Source organism: Anopheles arabiensis, chromosome 3 (genome assembly GCF_016920715.1).
Source record: "Anopheles arabiensis isolate DONGOLA chromosome 3, AaraD3, whole genome shotgun sequence".
Taxonomy (NCBI): Eukaryota; Metazoa; Arthropoda; class Insecta; order Diptera; family Culicidae; genus Anopheles; species Anopheles arabiensis.
In genome coordinates, this window is record NC_053518.1 from 78469332 (window position 1) to 78489086 (window position 19755).

The 19755-nt window shown below is 48.0% G+C and overlaps 1 protein-coding gene and 1 long non-coding RNA gene across 11 annotated transcripts in view; one reads left to right on the forward strand and one right to left on the reverse strand.

Annotated features, from left to right (window-relative positions):
- LOC120902967 (IQ motif and SEC7 domain-containing protein 2) overlaps window positions 1–19755 on the forward strand; it is a 192718-nt gene that overhangs the window by 163535 nt on the left and 9428 nt on the right. For 6 of the 10 annotated variants that reach the window (XM_040312089.1, XM_040312096.1, XM_040312087.1 and 3 more), the window contains one exon: window positions 5154–5567. In XM_040312089.1, coding sequence (XP_040168023.1) covers window positions 5154–5567 — 414 coding nt within the window. Of the gene's footprint in view, window positions 1–4058; window positions 4092–5153; window positions 5568–12090; window positions 12142–15154; window positions 17114–19755 lie in introns of those variants that run through there. The other 4 variants (XM_040312088.1, XM_040312094.1, XM_040312092.1 and 1 more) reach the window with 3 other exon arrangements.
- Window positions 5843–7586, reverse strand: LOC120902969. Its single transcript, XR_005739514.1, has 3 exons — window positions 7112–7586; window positions 6166–7050; window positions 5843–6082 (listed from the first exon to the last, which is right to left on the reverse strand). It is a non-coding gene; the product is annotated as an uncharacterized LOC120902969 (long non-coding RNA).

Here is a 19755-nt window from a genome sequence, read left to right on the forward strand (position 1 = left end):
TATAACGATGGACGGTGAAAAAATGGAAGAGCTGTAAAAAAAACTCGTACTGACATTATTTCGCTCCAGGGCAAATAAATATAGTTTTCAGCTTTAGCCCTATAAAGGCACGGTGCCAGAGAGAGAGAGAGAGAGAGAGAATGGTAATTTGTGTGCGAATGCCCGCTTCTTTGGTGCGCCCGGGACCGAGAAGCCTTTCGCTTAGGCTATTCGATACGATTCGCCTACGGAGCCGTGGAAAATATGTCCCAGAAAGGGAGGTATGAAACTCAATTTTCATAATTTTCCCCTCCAGGTATTTGTTTTTTCGTCACCTGGAGTGAAATACTTAGCGTGTGTTGTATGTCCGGCTGTTGTGTAGGCAAATTCCGTGTGTCACGGTGGCACCCCTAGCATTTGTACCATTTGCAGGGACGACACGACGACCATGGTGCTGCTGCTGGTGATGATGATGGTGCTTCTTCCGGTTGCAATGGGAGAGCGAACCCATCATTTTACCACGGGAAGCACGGACACCGGAAACGGATTTCTTAAGGCCCTTTCCAAGTCCTCGAGGCGGTTAGTTGAGGTTCGCCATCATGATACGCCAACATAATTCTACACGCTGGGTGTGTGTGTGTGTGTGCTCTGCCAGCATTTATTTCCGTTCTATTTCCCGGCACGATTCTCGAATATTGTGGAGCGTTTTTGGGCATGGGTATGAAGACATTCCAACATGATTGCGTTATGCAATCGCGTGTCTTGCGGTTAAGGGTTGGAGAAGGGAACCATTTTTCAAGGAATTTTGTCGATAAAATAGCATCAGGATATCCATGCAGGCGTTCAATCCTTCCAATGACATTGCTGGTTTCGTGCTTATAAAAGGCTAAACAATCTTTTGCAAAAACTTACTAGAATGTCTACCAAAACCAATATTCTGCAAAACAAATACAAAGTCCACCAATATGAAAAACTTCCCCCAATATGTGGTTGTCGCCGCCGTATCATGTTGTGACGCACTTCTCGGTCCTCTTATGGCGTCATCTTTTTGTCCCCACAAAAATCGAAAAAAAAACAGCGTACACCCGCGCGTCTGGTGTGCGCGTCAAACAGGGAAGGGCTCATAAAATACGCCCCCTCGCACGGGGGAGGATTGGAAGGAAGCTTCCCTGTGTAACACAACACTGCGGCCAGGAAATTCCCAGGAAAACTGCGAAATCACTCATGCCGACGCCAAATGGGGCGTCGCTAAAACCACGCTAGAAAAATATGAGCATCAGCCTTGTCCAGACGGTTGGAAATGCGATAAATAAAAACCACCCCCCCAACCGAAATGACCATTGGCCAAGTCGTAAAAGGTTGCCCTCTGCAACACACTTCCGTTGGAAATGTGTCCCACTACAGTGGTCTGTGATTTTGCTTCCCTCTCTGGAAAGAGCTTATTTTACAGAGCTTGTTTCAGGTGGAGGACGAGCAGGACAGATTCTAATTCTAATTTCCGTGTGGTTGTATTTTGGTGCAAAATTATGAAACCACGCATTACTACAGCCAGTTGGAGGTTAGTGTCAGTGCCATTTTTGGACACTAACCTCTGGCAGCGCTCTCTCACAGTTCCCTGCTCAGTAATTGGATGCGGTTCATAGCGTTCCCGTGTGGTGTGTGTGGTGTGTAGTACGATTAAAACCATTCAAACGAATAAATCATCTCTTCTTGCAGCGTGTGTAGCTTCACCAGGTGCGCTGAACGTTTCTGCGGTTGTTGAAAGTCCGTCAACCTTTTTCGGTTTGCTCTCGTTTAACTCCAAGAACTCACTGTCTGGTGGTAGTAGACATTTCACACAAATTAATGCTCAAATAAAGAGCGCCACTGTACGTGGATAACTTGGCCTCCCTTCCTGCACGGTAGGGCATAACATACGAAGAAGTCTGCTCTGGAATGCCGTGTGTGCCGTGTGGCTTTATAAACCGAAAGGAGGGAGCATTATTTATTAATTCAAGCTTGGTTGATCAACTGGAAATGTTTCGTTCAGGCATTCCACCACCAAACCCTGCAGTGAGGTTCTCGCTGCTGTAAGACGTGAAAGAAGTAGTCATGTTGGATATTTTCTTTTGAACCCAAACCCGTCATCCAGCAGAACATGTGGTAAATGTTTCCATTATTACCTAACGCCGCAGCAGTTAGGCTTTTAGAGATGCCTTTATGGAGCTATTTTGAAGATCTCGGTGCAGTTTCACTGCTGTCTAATTGCATCCACGCTGCCACCGAGGAATTTCACAGCACCCCCACCCCAGAACATGTGTTTCAGCTCGAGTATGCCTTTGCCCTTATCGGGTCCAATATAATATAATCCCCCCACTGGTGAAGAACCGGTGGCGATGTTATTATTGTTGTTGCGCCCTACCCATCCCAGGCACCAATTTCTTCCAGACACCCATCGAACCGGATTTTCTTCTCGGTGCGCTCTGTTATACATTTTCATCTCACCAGCGCTCCACGCCCCAGATCACCCACCTCGTGCGCGCGAGGGTGGCATAAACATTTGGCGCTGCTGGCGGGAGAAAAGCGAAAAAACGGAGAACCAAAAAAAACACTCTTCATTTCCACTTAATTTTGACGCGACGCCTTGGAACCATTTTCCTGAAGACACACTGCCGTCTACGGAGCGTCGTCTGGAGCACAATGGTGTGGCTGGATTATGACCGAGAGGATCAAATTGCTGGTGCGAGAGTGCCAGAAACCCCAGCGAGAGAGAAGATGCAGCAGCTGCTCCTGTTGTTGTTGTCTGCTACTGCTCTGCTTCGTTTGTTGCAATCTTCTTGCGGGTTCATTTCAGACCGCTTCCTCCTTCCCAGACATATGGTCAATGGAGGATGCGCAGGCAGTGAGCCAACCCAAACAATATGACCGTGGCGGCCTAACGAACATCCAGCAAGCGCAGCAGGTAGTCCATCAAGCGTAGCAGCTGAGATTCATCTTTCAGCCGTGCTCCGTTTTGGTCATATCCTTTTCTTTTTGGCTGTGGGGATTTGCGGTAGATACGCGCAGGCTTTCTTGGAAGGACTGCTAATGAACGGCACTATCTCCGAAATGGGTAGATTTACGCCGTTCCACACGCGTATGGCGCGTGGCGTCATCATGGTCGGGCACCTCGAGATATGCTGGTACAGCTTATCCCTCAAACACCCCTTCTTCAGAGAAAAATGGACGTCCCGATGTCCAGAATCCGAGCGAAAGATTTCTTCCACCTTGTGCACATCCGTTCACTCCATGTCCACTTATCGATCGCCGCTCGTGGCAAATGTTCTCCCTGGTACGCCCTCACTACACCGTATCGTCCGGAAGTGTGAGATGAAATTTCATTTCCAGACCAACTTTCTTCCTTCCACCGCGCGCACACACACCCACAAACACAGACAAAAGAACAAGCGCCATTCAGTGGCCGTAAAAGTGCGATGCTCTGCGCGTTAACTCCCCAGAGTTACAGAAAGTTTGGTTCCCGATGTCGGAACGCTCGAATTCCGCACGTCCAATGGAAAACTTCTGCAAAGTGTGGAGGAAATGGAGAAGATTTATCCACCCGAGTTTCTCAGGCCAAACGGCAGCAATTCGCAGTTTTTTTGCCGACCAACGCAAGTGGAAGCGATATCGATAGGACGGCTTTTGGGTTGCTTATCTTTCAGCAAGCGTACACTTCTCCTGGGGATAGTTTAGGACGAACAGTAAGGCATCCGCGCAGTGCCAAAACTTTTCACCCCTCGTCGAAAGCTATGATCAGGGAGAAAGAAGGTTCTACCAAAACAAAACTTTGTCCTGACAATGGTTTCAAGGTGTGAAGATGCTATCTTTCACACATGATTGCAATAAAAATTTAAACGAGAACTTTTATCGTCCGGGGAGCGAACGGTTTCGGCGTTAAAAGTTGAACCTAGGTAGAAGAAGAGGCTCGAAAGTTTTGCCGTGATTCCGCGCGATACTCAATGTCACTGGAAAATGCAATTTTGTTCAAAGTTTCTAAACAGCCAGAAAGCAACTCGTTGATACTGATTTCTACCGTTTTTTCTTAATCATTCGCTTTTCAGACGCTATTTCCCAACGCGTTCCAGGATAATCTAGTATTGCCCCATATGTTTACTTCTGGAAGACCCAGAAGAGATGAAACGTTTCTTTATTTCTTCAAATTCCTTTTTGTTGCATTAGTTGTTACCGTTTAATTTATCACCAGTTCGCAACATCCCATTTTTATGTCGCTATCTTCAGCCTCCATTGTGTCGTTTACGTCATTCCTGAATGTTTTATACAGTCTTGTAACGCACTTTCCTATCCACAATATCAGTCATGCACTTCCAGAATAGAGACCATGATCTTCTTTTCCATCCAACGTTAGAGCTAGGCGAATCAAATTCGTTACAACAGTAACACATCCGCAAGATTTTCTGCGGCATCGTAGGACAATCGTAGTGTAATTCTTCCTGCCCCACCGAATGTCCAGATGTCCTTTTTCCCTTCCCGAAAGTCGTGCGATGAAACACTGTGGACGGTCTGGCCGTCCGTGAGCCTTTCCTTTCCCCTCCAGTCTGGGATACTTTCGGGACGGTTTTAATTACCGTTTCTGCATTTGCTCAGTGCGAAACTCTTGCCTCTCTGTTGCGCTGCGTCTTGCGCATTTGGCACGCAGAAGTTTGCAGAATTTAGGTCTCGGGCGCGCAATACCTGTTTTGCCTGTGTGCCTGTTTCATTTCCTTCGTTTTATCCCGCTACAACGCATCCGTGATACACTGAAGAACCATGGGAAAAATTGCCCCTGAGCTTTATATACCCCTTGTCTCTCTGTTCCTGTCCCTTTTCCCTAAGCCCGTATGTTCTAGTTATGTGTGCGAAACCGAACCATCTGCTCCTTTTGCGGGCTTTTGTGTGTATGTGTCCACCTTTTGTTGCTTTTGTTTCCTCGCCAGACGCATAACGCATTTTTACCTTTTTTTTTTGTCGTCCCTTTATATGTGGTTTCACCATTTTTAATCACCTTTCTCTCTTTTCTCTCTCTCTCTCGTTTTTGTTTTCGTTTTTCTTTTTCGTCTCCATGTTTCTCTCTCTTTTTCATATGTGATCCTATCTCTCTATCTGCTCGCCTTCCTACTGAAATCCGCATGCCCGTCCGTCCGTTCGTGTGTGAGTAGTTTCCCACAAAAAATCGATCGCCCAGCGCAGATCTACTCCACACATCACCATCATCCGAGCAGCGGTGGCAGTGTTGCCAGCAACAATGGGCTGCTGGCCAGCGGTGGTAGTAGCAGCCTCGGCAGCAGCAGCCTGTGCGGCATTGGACCGGGCGGCGGATCGTACGTGTACGTACATCAGCAGCAGCAGCAGCCACAGCAGCAGCAGCAGCAGCAGAACCACCAGCAATCAACACAGCACTATGTGTCACCGCAGCAGCTTACCTACCATCTGCATTCGGCGACGGGTGCGGCCACCGGCAACGGGTATCACCATCACGGGTCGCACCAGAACATCGCAACGCCCACCCTGCACAAGAAGGGCTCCATCCGCAACAATGGCGATGTGCTGAAGCGAACACGTGTGCAAAATGCGTAAGTACACTTGATTATCTGATATTATATTTTCTAAATGCGGGGAATGGGGAAAGAACGGCGAATAAGGTAGTGCGCCTGACCGCAACGACAACTTATTTACAATTACGTCCGCACACAAACACTCCATTTTATGGCGACCCGCTCCAGTCCACCACGGTCGTGCTGTTGTTTAGCACGAAGCGCACACATTCTCAGCTTGGAAGTGCGTGCCTGGAAGTACATTGAAGGAATTAAGATCTCCGGTGGTCGAAGAGGAGGAGTAGTTTGATTAGTTTCGTAAAATGGCTTTATTAAATTACACCTCGCTAAGTGCCAATGTACAATGACTGCATCGAAGCGTACTGCTAGCCCTCGGTAGCTCCCGAAATAGGTTGGCCACTAAGCTCCGAATCGTGGATTAGGTCATAATGAGGTCCTAATCCAATAGAACTTCCCTGCTACTGCTGCTACTGCGGACCATCGTACGTTACGGAACGTGGTTTGTGGTGACGCAATTTCCAAACGTTCCAGACCTTGCAACATAAAAAAAAACTATTCAAAACTTTTTTGATTTAACGCCTGATACGGTAAAACATACATTGGTGTGACAACTCACCCACCTCGCAGCACTTTCCAATGTGGTCCAGAGTTACCGGCAATTGATGGTTATCGTGCGACGACGCGTACCACCCCGCCGGCCGTTAGTTGTGCAACGACATGATTTCGCTCTCCCAAGAAAGGACAAAAGCAAGGAAATGGGCAATGCGTGTGTTGTGTGTCCCATGCTTGGCATAATGGGTTTCGGTACCAATTTCCCTGTTCCGGCGTGTGTTCCCGATGTGTGTTTTTCGCCTTGCCGTACATCACACAACAATAGATATTAATTGCCCAGACCTGGTGGCAACGCCATAAAAGTCACCAGGCCAGGAGTTTGGGTTGGGGTAGGTTCTAGGTAGGCTACTACGGTCTGTGGGCCGGCCATGTTTGCTAGACGTACGTCCGTACGCTTGACGGAAAGTAATTTATCACAACATAATGCTGAAGGCTGTGTGACAAACGGGATGGGATAGTCTGTCGCCAAACGCAATTGTTCTTCCAATAAAAGGTGTTTTGTTGTCGTTTTTCTGTTTGCCAGCGGACCGCACCGATGTAAGTGGAGAAACAATGGAGAATGACTTGCCATGGTCAATTTCGCCCCAAAATATATGGCGCTTGACAGCTAGATGTAGGCTACAGTATCTCTAATCCAATCTTGGGGATCATCTAATTCAGGGATCTCCCAACCTTTTCAATTCGCGGGCTACATTGCTCTGCAAATAGTTTTGTCGAGGGTTATTCTGACGTTATCTTTAGCTAGTGGATGAACGGTTACATCTCGTTTTGATAAGTCTCGAGGACCTCATGCTGCTAGATTTGGAGTAGTTTGGCGATCCCTGATCTTATCCATTGTCTGGGGTTAGCACTTGCAGCGGACACCGTAAACGAAATCGCAAACAAAAACCTGAAATTCAAATTTTAGTTAATTCCAGCAAAATCTGACCCTTTCACAAACACACACTTACGTTGCACGCACTTCAAACTCTCGCACTGTTCTGGACCAGCTCTCTAGCGTCACCGACATGTGTACGTGTGTCTGCAAGTAAATACAAGTGTGGCAAAACTTGATAATCAAAATGTATGTTTTTTTGTTGGTTGTTTGTTTTTTTGTGAGTGTGTATGTTTCGTGTCGCCCAAACATCACAGGCCCGACGAGCGTCACCGGCTCTCTATCTTTGTTCCGAAAGCTCTGGGTACAACTCTTTCGAGTGCGATCGTCGCTTCGCTGTGTGTTGTGCCATTTTGGCACACGTCTTCTACTCCCAGCTTCGGCTTCAATTTTGCGTTCGGAATATTTGGACGCACACACACACGTGTGGCGGGTGAGGCATGGAGAAGATGCGACGCTCATCAAGCGACGCGCGTGATAACAGACCAGGCACTGATTGTTGCTGTGTGTGCGGCGGTGTTTCTTGCGGGCCACAGCAGCCTGTTACCCTCGTTGATGTGTGTTGGTGTGATATGTGTGCGAGTCTCTTGGATCCCCTGCTGGATGACAGATACTGTTTGGTACTGTTGTTTTCAGACAGCAAACGAACAAACAAAAAAAAAAACAAGCTACTCTAGCGACGCGCTTGTTGTGGATCCTCCTGTCTGTCTGTCTGGTGCCTGGTGCGATGTGTATGCGAAAGGTGCTAACCTGTTAGTCGCTTCTCGAGCCACCGCGTGTGTGTGCGTGCTTACCTTTCCAGGCGGAGGCTGTGGAAACAGATTTCGGCAACAGAATCATTCCGCGCGTAGTGTCCTACCAACACGCACACACCTCCCAAGCTTCTGTTGGGCTTCTGTTTGTAGTTCCCTTTTTGCACAACAGCACCACCAGCCGGATGAAAAGCAAAGCCTGTGTTCTGTGCGAATGTTCATTACTAGCAGCGTTCGATCAGGTGAGTGAGCGTGTTTCTCTAGTGATAACCGGCCGCGTGCAGTGTACGTGGTCACCCGGGATAGTCTAGCGAGTGAGGGCGGACAACGTGAGCACCGCCTTAACCGTGCAAACAACCGGAGCTTCAAAGCCAAGAGTCACACGTAACGAATGCTAACATTCGGGGGGACGACCTGGCTGAGCTTCGTTTGCTTCAATTAAGTCGTCGAGTGGTCCGGCTCCGGCGCATATTAGCGTTTTGCAACACACACCTACAGCGCGGTCTTCCGATTAAAGGTAATTAAATGTGCACCGGTCCCGTATGTGGTACAAAACCCTGCAAACTTTACAAGTGTTTACTCTGCCCGTAGAGATTTGGCCCAACTACCTCGCCACTTGTGCGCGTGTGTGTGTGTACGTGTGGGTGGCACAATTAACGTGACAAGCGTGTCATCGGCCAAGGTCTTTGGTTGTATGTTTTGGTGCCCGGTACTGGTCGCGCTAATGTACGATAACGTGCTGCAGGAGGCCGTCTGGGATAAAGAGGAGATCGACCAGCGTACAGAATAAGCAATGACCGATGGGCTATATATGTCTCTCGAGGATGTGCCAATTTTTGACGAAGATAAATGGACAAATAGCCGGCACCGGGAGCGCAAATCCTCATAAATCGTCCGTGCGCAACTGTGGCGCTTCACGAATGTTTCCAAAGTTGACAGAACGCCTGAACGGAATGAAAATTGCAAATCGTCTCCCCAATCCTCACGGCTTGGGACCCTTTTTCAACGCTAGAGCAAGATGAAACCGGGTCCACCCTGTACACAGACCCAGATGCTGTCACAAACACTTTCGAGGGGTTGAAAATTAAATGCCATGCTTTACAGTCCTCTCACGGCCGGCGGACGCTAAAGGCGCAGTGGAAAAACTCTCTCACACACACCCTCAGTGAGGAAAAGCCGCCACAGCCGACCGTTACGCACACACGAAGGTCGAATTTCATGTCGCGTCACAGCAGTCAGCGGTCTGCGATGCCCCAAAACATGCGTTTTTCACCTTTTTTCACCAGTGTGTGTGTTTTTTTGTTTGCTCGGAGAACCGCGAAACGTGCACGACCGCGTCGGATGAACTTCACATTTTGGAGGTCATAAAATGCGACAAATTTAGCGAGGCGTGCGGCGTCTTTTTCTCCGCAGATGAAGGATCCCTCTGGCGGGGGAGGGGAGCACAGGATGGAGCTCTCCCGAGACGTGCCGTTTGGAACTTTGTTGGGACACTTTATTGGAAGAAATTAACATCCATTAAGGGTGAGAGTTATTTCTGTTCCACCGCTTGATTTCCCGCCCCATGGGGCATACAGCACCTTAAAAAAAAACAGGAAGTGAATGTCACCACACACACCCACCCACGCTTTACAGTGTGTGCACATTTTATTAACTTCCGTCAGACACTTATACCCTGCTCGTCGTCTGGAGGGAAGCTATTATATGAGGTAAATCCCTCCCACCCCGGTCTTACTTCACATAAACCGTACATGATTGCTTACTTTCTTTCACTTTATTTGAATCGTTTAACACCCGCACCATAGAAAATGTAAATAGCGCACCGAGAGGGTATGGGAAGTAGCATGCCCCACGAATGAAATGCTTCGGCTGTTAATTAATACCGGCAGGCAGCAATGTTGGTAGTGAAAGCAATCGATTGTTCAGCAGACACCTATTCAATTAACTTCCAGCAAGGCGAGGGTGCATCTTTATGGAAGCGCATAAATTCCTTACCCAAAGGTGGGGCGATGCATCCAATCGATTGCTTTCAGTCAGGTCGAACGTCACTCGTGTGTACGTTTCCACCGGTGGATTGATTGCACCTGCACTGTCCAACGGCGTGTCTAATTCAAACAAACATTCCCACAGCAGCAGCGGCAGCAACGCATCGGGCGCACGAATGCATGTGCCAACAAAGAAAATTCTATCCTTCCTTCGAACTGCATCAGGGGGGAGGCATCCCCAGGAGGATGCTTTGCTGAGTGCAAAGATATTTATAAACGTACCCACCAACGCGCTTGGTGTGAATAGAGATCCTTCCCGTTTTAAACAAACCCCCCGTTAACTCAGGAGCACGATGAAGGAAATTACCTACACAAATGCACCACCGTGACTCGTCCTTCCACTCGCAAACACGCAGCTTCCCTGTGCTGTGCAATGCAGTTCCAATACAGGCCAGCCCTCTCCACGTACCCCGGTTCTGCCCGGTTTCTTCTGTTTTCTCGATCGTTTCTCCGGTGAAGCGTACTAATTTTTATGAAGTGATCTCTTGGCCTCCTTCCCCCGTGCTCACGCTTGGGTGCGCGCTCAGAATGGGAGACACGAGGCGAACGAGCAGAACAGGCAGCCACGCACTAATAAACCGTTTAAGATTGTGCCGGCAAGAAGGGAGGGGATGCACTATCGCTGTTGTTTGGGCGTTGTTTACAGCTGGGATCGTTCTCGATCCTTCGGGGAGTGGATCCTTTACGTGTAGGGTAGGGTGATGGGAAAGAGGGTAGTACAGAGGCAATGAAGAACACACACACTTACTCTTTCTCTCTCCAAAATTATGGTTTAATAAATAAAAAAGAGAAAGAGAGAGTGAGAGCTTGAAGTACGTTGTAGAGCTAAAACATTTATTGGGCGACGTTCCAAGAAGAGTTGCCCAAACTTTGTAGATGGGAGAATAATCCAGTGGTGTCAAACTTTGTGCAATGATGGTTTAAAAAATGTATTTTTAGCCTGTTTTGCTTAAGATATAGACTTTAATTATTGTTAATAATTCTTAATCTTAATAATTAAGATTAAGACCTGTTATAAATGTTTGCTTTTTAAATTAATTTTAAATTTATTCAATTTTTATTTGGTTACTATTAGTTTGATGCTTGTGATTTCAGGTTGAACTTACACTAGCTAATATTGTTGTTAAACATAGCTGAAATCGGATTTTTATGATATACAGGGTTATACATTTCAATTAACGAAAAATATAATACAGGGTTTTCCATTCTGATTAACAACCGTCCACAGTCTACTAGAAATCCTTGACTTGAAAAACACAATTGTCTACCATTTACAAACAAGTCATGCAGTTTTTGGTACCCTGTCCATTTCAATTTCACAATTGTCGTTTTCGAAAACATACGTCAGATGCGTCACGGTTTGTTTTGGTTTTAGCTGGAACGTGTATCACTTGTCTGCTTGAACCATGCTGTAAACAGATCTTGATTGAATATGGGAATATGGAAAAGTATGCCGGTCTCGTAGTACAGTCGTCAACTCGTACGACTTAACAACATGCCCGTCATGGGTTCAATCCCCAAATAGACCGCGCCGCCATACGTAGGACTGACTATCCTGCTATGGGGGGGGAATCAATTAGTCACTGAAAGCCAAGCCCACAAGTGGGTACAGGCAGGCCTTGACCGACATCGGTTGTTGAGCCAAAGAAGAAAGAGAGAAGAAAGGAAAAGTAGAGCAATAATTTTGCAATTGCAATTTTGCAGCCTATTGAATGATTTTTAAATTCGGACCAAGGTCATTTATTTTGAATTTGACAATTGATGTGTCAAATCACAATAATTTTTTCAAGAACTGCCATTTTTGGAATATCGCGGATCTCTGAATCCGCGTGTAAAAGGTACCGCGTATCTCGGGGACTACCTGTAGTGCCACCTGCAGCAATATTTAAAAAAAAGTTTTAAAAACATCAAAGATCAAAATCTGTGACATATTTTATGGCTGAGTAATACAACGTGTCACTGACAGCTAATCTAAAAGATCTAAAAAAATATTGACAATTTTGCAACCTTCGACGTTCGACACGGAACCTCACGATGAAGTTGGACACCTCTGGCATAACCGTGCTAGAAACACTCTAGTTCGCTCTCGCACAACCGCTACCGTTATTACCGAGTGGGAGCGGGAGAGCGAAGCGTACGATCAATTTCCAACGAGCGGGATTGGGTGGGGGAGGTGGACGGCTGGTGGTTTGCAAGGTTGCTGCACCGTTTCGACAACAAACCAGCCGTGCTCGGTGCGGCCGCACAATTAGTTCGAACCGAAACCTCATTTGGTGTGCGTTGCCGTGTGGGCCTGCTCGTCGATGAAGGTGGTTAGATAGATAGTTGATAAATGTGTTTACCGTACGGTAAACGAGCGCGCGCGCGTTAGTAAATCGCCACAACCACCTCCGCCGAAGAGAGGGAGAGAGAGAGCAAAACCACCCACCCACCCCCAAACGGTTGGCATTGCTTGGCTAGCGGCGGATGCACCACATACCCGAGGGGTGTGCGCGATCGTGTCCGTGCGTGTGCGCGTTTTCAGTTCTTGTTTGATCAACGGCCTGAAGGAATTCAACATCGTGTCCGCGCGTCCTCCAAACGCACCCAAGTAAAAGCATTTTCGCGCATCAGTAACCGCGTTTGTGTGTGTGTGTTTTGTTTTTAAAGCGCCGGAAGAAGAGGCCGATGTTGCAACCGATGCGGATACCTTCCGCAGGCCGTTGCCATCGTACCTTACGGCCGTTACGGTCCAGTTCGGGTGCATCTATATCGATCTAAACGTTGCTGCCGTTGTTCGTGTCTGTTCCGTAGCTCATACGCGAAAACCGACCATAATTGCCCCGAAACGTGTGTTGGTACAAAGTGTGTAAAATGTTTGACGTGAGTGAGGAAGAAATGTGTTCCTTTGTGTGTCTAACACACACCGTTTTGCAGAAAGGTCCCTTCTTCCGGTCTACGTGCTCTCGCTGCACAGTGTCACAGACACACAGGTCGCTTTGTGGAGGATTTTGCTCGCCAATAAATCGTAGAATTTTGTGTCTGCGCACAAGGACGGGACGAGCGCGCCGTGTTAGAATAAAGAGTTTTCGGTCGTGGTCTTCCTGCCTTGCTTCCTTGTTCTACAACATCCGGTCCCCTTTCGGAGCAGACAGATTCTGTGAGGGGTGGGAAAATAAAGGACGAAACGTAAAAATAAAATGGAAGTAAAACTCGAACAAAAAGGACATCCTCCTCTGTGTCTGTAACGTGTTCTACACACCGGAAGCGGAAATCTTCCGCACAGGATGTAAGTCTGTGTGCATCGCACAGCACCGCCGAGAAGGACGAGAACCATCCAGTCCAGTGATGTGATGTGTGATGATGGTGATTCCCTTCCCTCCTCCTCGACGTGTGAGGGACTTAAACTCCGAAGCTGTAAAGACAAGTGCCTCTTGGAGCGGTTCTCGTTTTTTCCTCCTCTTTTTTTCGGGTTGATTATCTCTGTGCCTCTTTCTTCGTGTTCGGAATTGAAAAATCGGCCATCCGTGAAGCGTCAGCAGCATCAGCATCCTCCTCCCACCAGCGTACACGTTCCGTTGGAGATAAACAAACAATTTGTTTCGCTTGTGAAATCGCATCGGAAGTGCACAGACCGATAGAGAGCGAGAGAGAGAGAGCGCGCGCGAGACGATAGAAGACGTGCGCGAGGGAACATCCAATTTGGGTGCTATAAACATAACAGTTTGTGTTTTAGGGTGTTGCGAGATATGCTTTGCTTTCTTCAGGAAAGGAAGAAAAAAGAATGTCTGACATTAGAACAATCTTTTTTACTGTTTTCGTTTAAAGTGTGGCGCAGAGCGATGAGGAGGAGATGCTTGCGTGCTTCGGTCACATTTGCTGATTGCTCTTGCACACACGATGACCAACAACGTATGTTGATTGGTGGCAATTTTAATTACTTCTGCTGTGGACAAAAAATGGCAAGCCCCTTTTTCATACCTTCAGCGAGATCTTAGACCTTAATTGAATGTCCAGAAAAGCAGAAACTCGGGTTGAGAGGGTTGAGGATCATGATACCTCATCAATTTATCTTTCCCCCCTCCCGGTATGGCGCGGATAGCATCTGCCCAGAGGCCCTGAACATAATTAAGAGTGCACAATTTAAATGACGCTGATTTGATTTAATTTACGCGCTCGGTCGGTGATTTTTACTGCAGTTACTGATGCTGCTGTTTCTACTGCTGCTACTGCTGCTGCTGCCACTGCTCCACAATAAACCACAATTTGCGCGTGTGTGTCTTTACATCTGCGTGAATGTTCGGCCTGACAGCCTGGGAATTTGTGCCGTTCTGTTGTGTTCGCTTCTTTCGCATGCGAGTTTGCGAATCTCGTGATGAAACACACCGATGCGATGGGATTGTTTGGTGAGAACCTGTCGACAGTTCCGCCGCATATGCCGCCCTGTATATATCTAACAAACGAGCGACAGGTGTGAAGGCCTTAGGTAATCTCTTCGGGCCGGTGGGTATTACAATTCCAATACAGAGCATTGGAAAATGGACCTTATGTAAATGTAACTCTTTCTCATGAACTAGCGCACCGCACCGTATGTGGAATGATGTGATAGAAGAGATTAAGACACATCAGCAAGTGAAGGTGCATACAGCATTCAACTTTGTTTTCAACATTGAGCAACATATTGAGCGTTAGAAAAAAAAACGTGGTGGCTGTCGTCCATTAACTTCCTGAACTCCAATGTCTTATCGTTTGCTTTTTTTCTCTCTCTCTACAACATTCCGCATATGAAATCCACTTCAGCACGTTTGCTCGCCGCTACAGAGTGGCCAAACCTTACATATCTTATCAACCTCGAACACACACCCGATAAGCGCAGCACTGGGCAAAATATCGATTGATCTTTGTCTATTTCGAGTCGCGCAAAATTCCACCTGATATATCCCCCCTGTTCGCGATGTAATTATTTGCGTCCTCGAGCGCACGTTTCCACTCACTCTCGTCTCCGTCACTCTGTTGACATTGAATTCGTAAGCTCTCTCATTTCTCGAACGCCAGCAGATACGATGCGCTCGCCGCGTATACTCGATAAATAAAACATCTGTGATCAGTGAGTCATCCTCCTCCAGCGGTTTATCTGTAGAAATCTAATGCACCACGGCACATGCGGGGAACATTCACTGCCCCACTCTGTATCTCGTTCGTGTGAGGGCATTCTTTAACATAAAAACTATAGTCCAAATATCGAGAAGTTTCCAAACTTTTTTGTGTTTGGGGAAGGCTTATCATCTCCACACCTCTGGAGAGATAAAAGGGAGTCACAAACCCTTATCGAAACCTCCCGAGCGTTTGCCAATTTGTTTGCCAACCGTCTGTGTGTGTGTTGTGTTAGTCTTCGATAAAGCTAGCTTTTCTGGAGCAACCGGAGAGTCGTCCCCATACGCCGGTCACATTGTGCTCTCGCTAGCGTAACCTGTTCGTGGTGTGTTTTGTGGTGCCGTTAAGAAATAGAGGACCTGCCCTAATTAGAGATATCTCCGGCAGGCTGCGTGTCTGCCGGACGTGACCAAATGGACAAAGTGGTGGACGAATGAAATAGAGGGAGAGAAAACCGGAACATGCGTAACGTGCCTTTACGGAAGTGACATGGATTTCAACCGGCGGGAGTTCATGGCATTCGATCGATGTTGGTGTTTCTGAGGAAAACGAAGGTGTCCTTTTAGGCAGGGACAAAGCGTCTCCGAAGATCGATTGGTGGAAGAAGAAGGATCGTTGGACCTTGAAATTTAGATCCAGAAAGAGGTGTCAGGTTACACAGGTCTCTCGCTCTCGCTCTCTCTTTCAATCCCTCTCTTCTGTGGTGTGCATTATCGTGTGCTGGGTGTGAATCCATCGAAACACTCCTGGGTCGTGTTGTGTACGCGGGCGGCCTAGCAGTTCCACAGCACTGGCGTTGCCCGCGAGCTGCCATTAATTGTGTGTCTTTCCACAGTGTCACACGTGCGTCTCCGTGCACTGCTAACGGTGAGGAATGCCGTTGTAGGTGTTGACCGGCAGTAGTGTTGTCACCTGCTCTCACCCCTACCACTGGTAGAGGGAAAATTGGAAAATGTGTGCGCAGAAAGAATCATTACCACTGTATGTGTGTTGTGCGAAAACGGGCGTAAAAGTGTAACAAAGGCTTAATCGAGAAAAAAAGATATAACATAACCTAGAGAGTGTGTGTGTGTGTGTGTACTGTGCGTTACTTTTGCGAGCGGAAATTCGGAAGGCCGGAAACGCGCGACGGCAACGTTGCCTGCGCCATCCCCGTCCCACCCAAAAACAATGCGTCAACGGCGAAATCGAAAGCGCAGCGCGAGAAAAGAGGAAACAATTTACTGCCGGTCCGTTGGACACGGGCCACAGTGTGAGGCTAGGTTGTTGCGGTTCCAGTTGGCTGTCAACTAGGGCTCCGACGCGCATTGTTTCGGTGCTGGTCGTTGTCACCTAGCGGCGTCTGGTCTCTAGGTTAGCCACAGCGAGCATGAGGATGTGCGGCAGCGAAGGGCAGCAGCCCCTCCAACAATTGCTGCCACCAACTAGCACCACCTCTTCGCCAGAAGTAGTGGTCGATGAAGAAGGTGATGAGGATGGTACGACGACCCTGCTCTCCCTTTCGCCCGACTGTGCCGACAGTGGGATCGGTGTAGAGCTGGACGCTGGTGGGCGTTCGATCGCAAGTGTCACCTCAACCGGTGGAAGTGACGATGATGATAGTCTTTCGTGCGATTGTGTGTGCTCGTGCTGCTGTAAGTGTCGGGAGGTGGCCATCGAAGAGGATGGCGGGTCGCCATCACTACTGCTCTCGCCGGAGATCACGTTCTTGTCACAGCAGTACACTCGGCTACCTTCACTGCAACCTCCAACGCCACTGACGGAACCGCCCGACGATCGTTTGAGTCGCGTCCCTGTCAGAAATAGTGTCGCTAGCAGTAATAGTAGTAGTAGTAGTCTTAGTAGTGTGCCACGATCACGCTCCACGACGCGTCTAGAGGACGTGGTAATGGCCGCCGTGAAGCGTCACGATGACAACACGATGGCGGCGATCGTGCGGCGTCGGCGTCGCCTGCAGCTGCGCGCCAAATCGGGCGAATATCCGCTCACCATCCCGGAATCATCCACCACCACGCTGCCGCACGATCGTAACAACAAAGCGTTGACGCTTTGTTCTAGCAGCTCCACCGCCATGATGGCACAGAGATCAGCGGCAGCAGCATCACTGCCACAAGGCGGCGTTCGTACGTTGGAGATAAAATTCGTATGGTAATTAAACGATGTTCTCTCGCGCGAGCACAAGGGGTGTGTGAGAATGTGTAGTAGTATATTCTAGTCGCGTGTGTGTTTCTGTGTCACGTAAATTATCCATATCGCGTCCCGAGCGCTCGCACACACAGATTCCGGCGTGCCTGTGGCTTCGTTGCGCCGAAGGGTTTGCTCTCTTGTGTGTGTGTGTCTGTATGGACGATTTAGATCGTGAAGATAGTGTTAGGGGCCGTTGCGTCGTTTGGTGAATATATGGCACATCGCACGCCGCGAGATCTCTCTATCGTTTATTTAGTACATGGTTGTGGTGTGGTGGTGCTCTGTTGTGAAACGCGCTCCTAATAACACGGTTCAAATTGAAGGGTCAACGAATTCTGAAGGTGGCGCTCTCGCGTGTCTCCATTCTCCTCCTCCACATCCACAAAACCGTATCAAGGATGACACATAAAGACGGGTCTGCGCCTTCAAGGTGTACATTCGTCCGGTGGGTTTTGTGCTATTAAATTACTTACACACACACACACCCGTCGACGATGTGTCATCTGTTTATGAATGTCACTCCACCCCCAAACCCTCTGGCACCGTGGAGGGAAGATCGTCCCCGCTTTTCGGTAGTTGTGCCTTCTTCCCCCGTCCCAAGGGAACTATTAGATATGGGAACATGATAGCGATAACTTGTGTGTGAGCGCGCGCCCACACGACTCTAACACCGTGTGTTGTCTGCCTTTTTGGACTAGTTCCAGCTCCAGTTTCTCAATTGTGTTCTGTCGCGGGAATTACCATCTGTAAAATTAAGTGCGGCAGAGGTAGGGTAAGAGGGCTTGGGCGTGATGTATGTTGTTGTCATCGTTATCTGGGTGAGCGTGAAGGAAACTTTAGAGGCTTCCGAAATTAAAATGTACATGGCCCTGGGATTAGTATCTCCTAAGCCGTGTTTGCTGTAGCGGAAGCGCACAGCACGACCAGATCGAGTTTCTAAACATTAGGATATCTTTTCTGAGAAATATCTAACATGTTTTTTGTTGTTCTAAATTAGGGTATGAGTAGAAGATTCTAGAAATTACACTCAATGCCGTACTGTTTTCCAAAAAAAATTGAGCTGCAACAAAACAAGTGTATCTAAAGGTCACCTCTTCCTTCTGGGGGGGGGGGGAGACAATCATTGCCGTCGTTCAAATCATCCACCACCCCAACAAATCCCATTTTACTGGCAAAATGTCATACGCTGACTTTTGCACATTGACACCCCACCCTCCCCCCCCCCCCATCGCTAATTAAGGGACGAGTGTGTGCGCCAAAACAGAATCTCTACATCTGCTTAAGGTCGTACGCGGGATTAAGAACATTTTTCTCAGAACTTCCCATTCTAAGGTTCTTTTCACCGTAATTCTCCAACCAAAATTGTTGTGTTCTCCTGAAACCGATAATTCAGTGGGGCACCACCCAATACAAAGAATCTGCCAGACAAGCGCAGAGCATATTCGCTGGTGTGTCGTCTTCTAGCTTGCCTCCAGTGCAGAATTATTTACGATCACACCTCCACTAAGATTGATGGGAGAAAAGGCAAATCGAGAAAGCAAAAAAAAAACCCAAGTTCACTCTCTTCGTCACTCTTCCACGACACTGGGGGAAAGGATAAAGCGGCCTCCTCCTCTAACTCACAACAGTAACTGAAGAGAAAAATCGAATAAGTGAAGTGAGCGCGGAGTAAAAATTCAATAAAAACACCCCCTCCCGGCGATCATCCATTCACTCGTTGTTCCGCTAATCCGGCCCCAAACCCCGTTATTTATAGGCGAAAATTCACAGCTCGTTACCTACCTATACCCACACGCAAAACATATGATACCGGTCCGGTAGTGCGAAAAAGAAATTAATCCAAACCAACTAACTGCTCCTCTTCCTGTGCTCGCCCCAAGGAAAACCCCCAACCACGCGGTTGGTTTGCCTTTTCGCTTGCTGGTTTATTGAACCATTTCCACATCTTTCCACACGCGCCGGGAACGATGGGGGGGGAAGCCGGTGTTAATTAATTTTTCCAAATGTCAATTATGAAGAAGAGGAAGGAGCGCAGGATGGCACAGACACGGACGCCAAAAGATGAAAAACCGAGCAAAACATTTTTCGGACAGCGCAAATGGTAATGATGGACGACGTGTTGTGTGTGTGTGTGTGTGTGTGTGTGTGTGTGTGTGTGTGTGTGTGTGTGTGTGTGTGTGTGTGTGTGTGTGTGTGTGTCGTTGCCAACCACTCTTTTGCCCTCCGAACACACACACGTCCCGAGAATCCAGGAAGTGTGTCTGTGTGTGGAAGAAGGTCTAAAACGGGGCGAGATATAATATCCAGCCACTCACTCTCCCCCAGACTTTCCTTAAGATTTCTTTTCCCTTTCATGGCTGTGGCGTAGAGTGTCTCTCGAGTGTCATCGTACTGGCCATAATTTTTCGAAATATGCGCCCGCGTGTGTGTCTGACAGGTGATCGCGATCGTTAAGGCTGACGATCGGTGTAGCAGCAGCATAATGTCGCCGTCTCCGGCAAAGGACGGGAAAATGGGATTTAAAGTGTCTAAATTTAGACACCCTTTTTGTGGCCGGCCTAGTGTAGTGGTCGTCGTTGTGGCAGCATCTGCTCTTTAAAAGG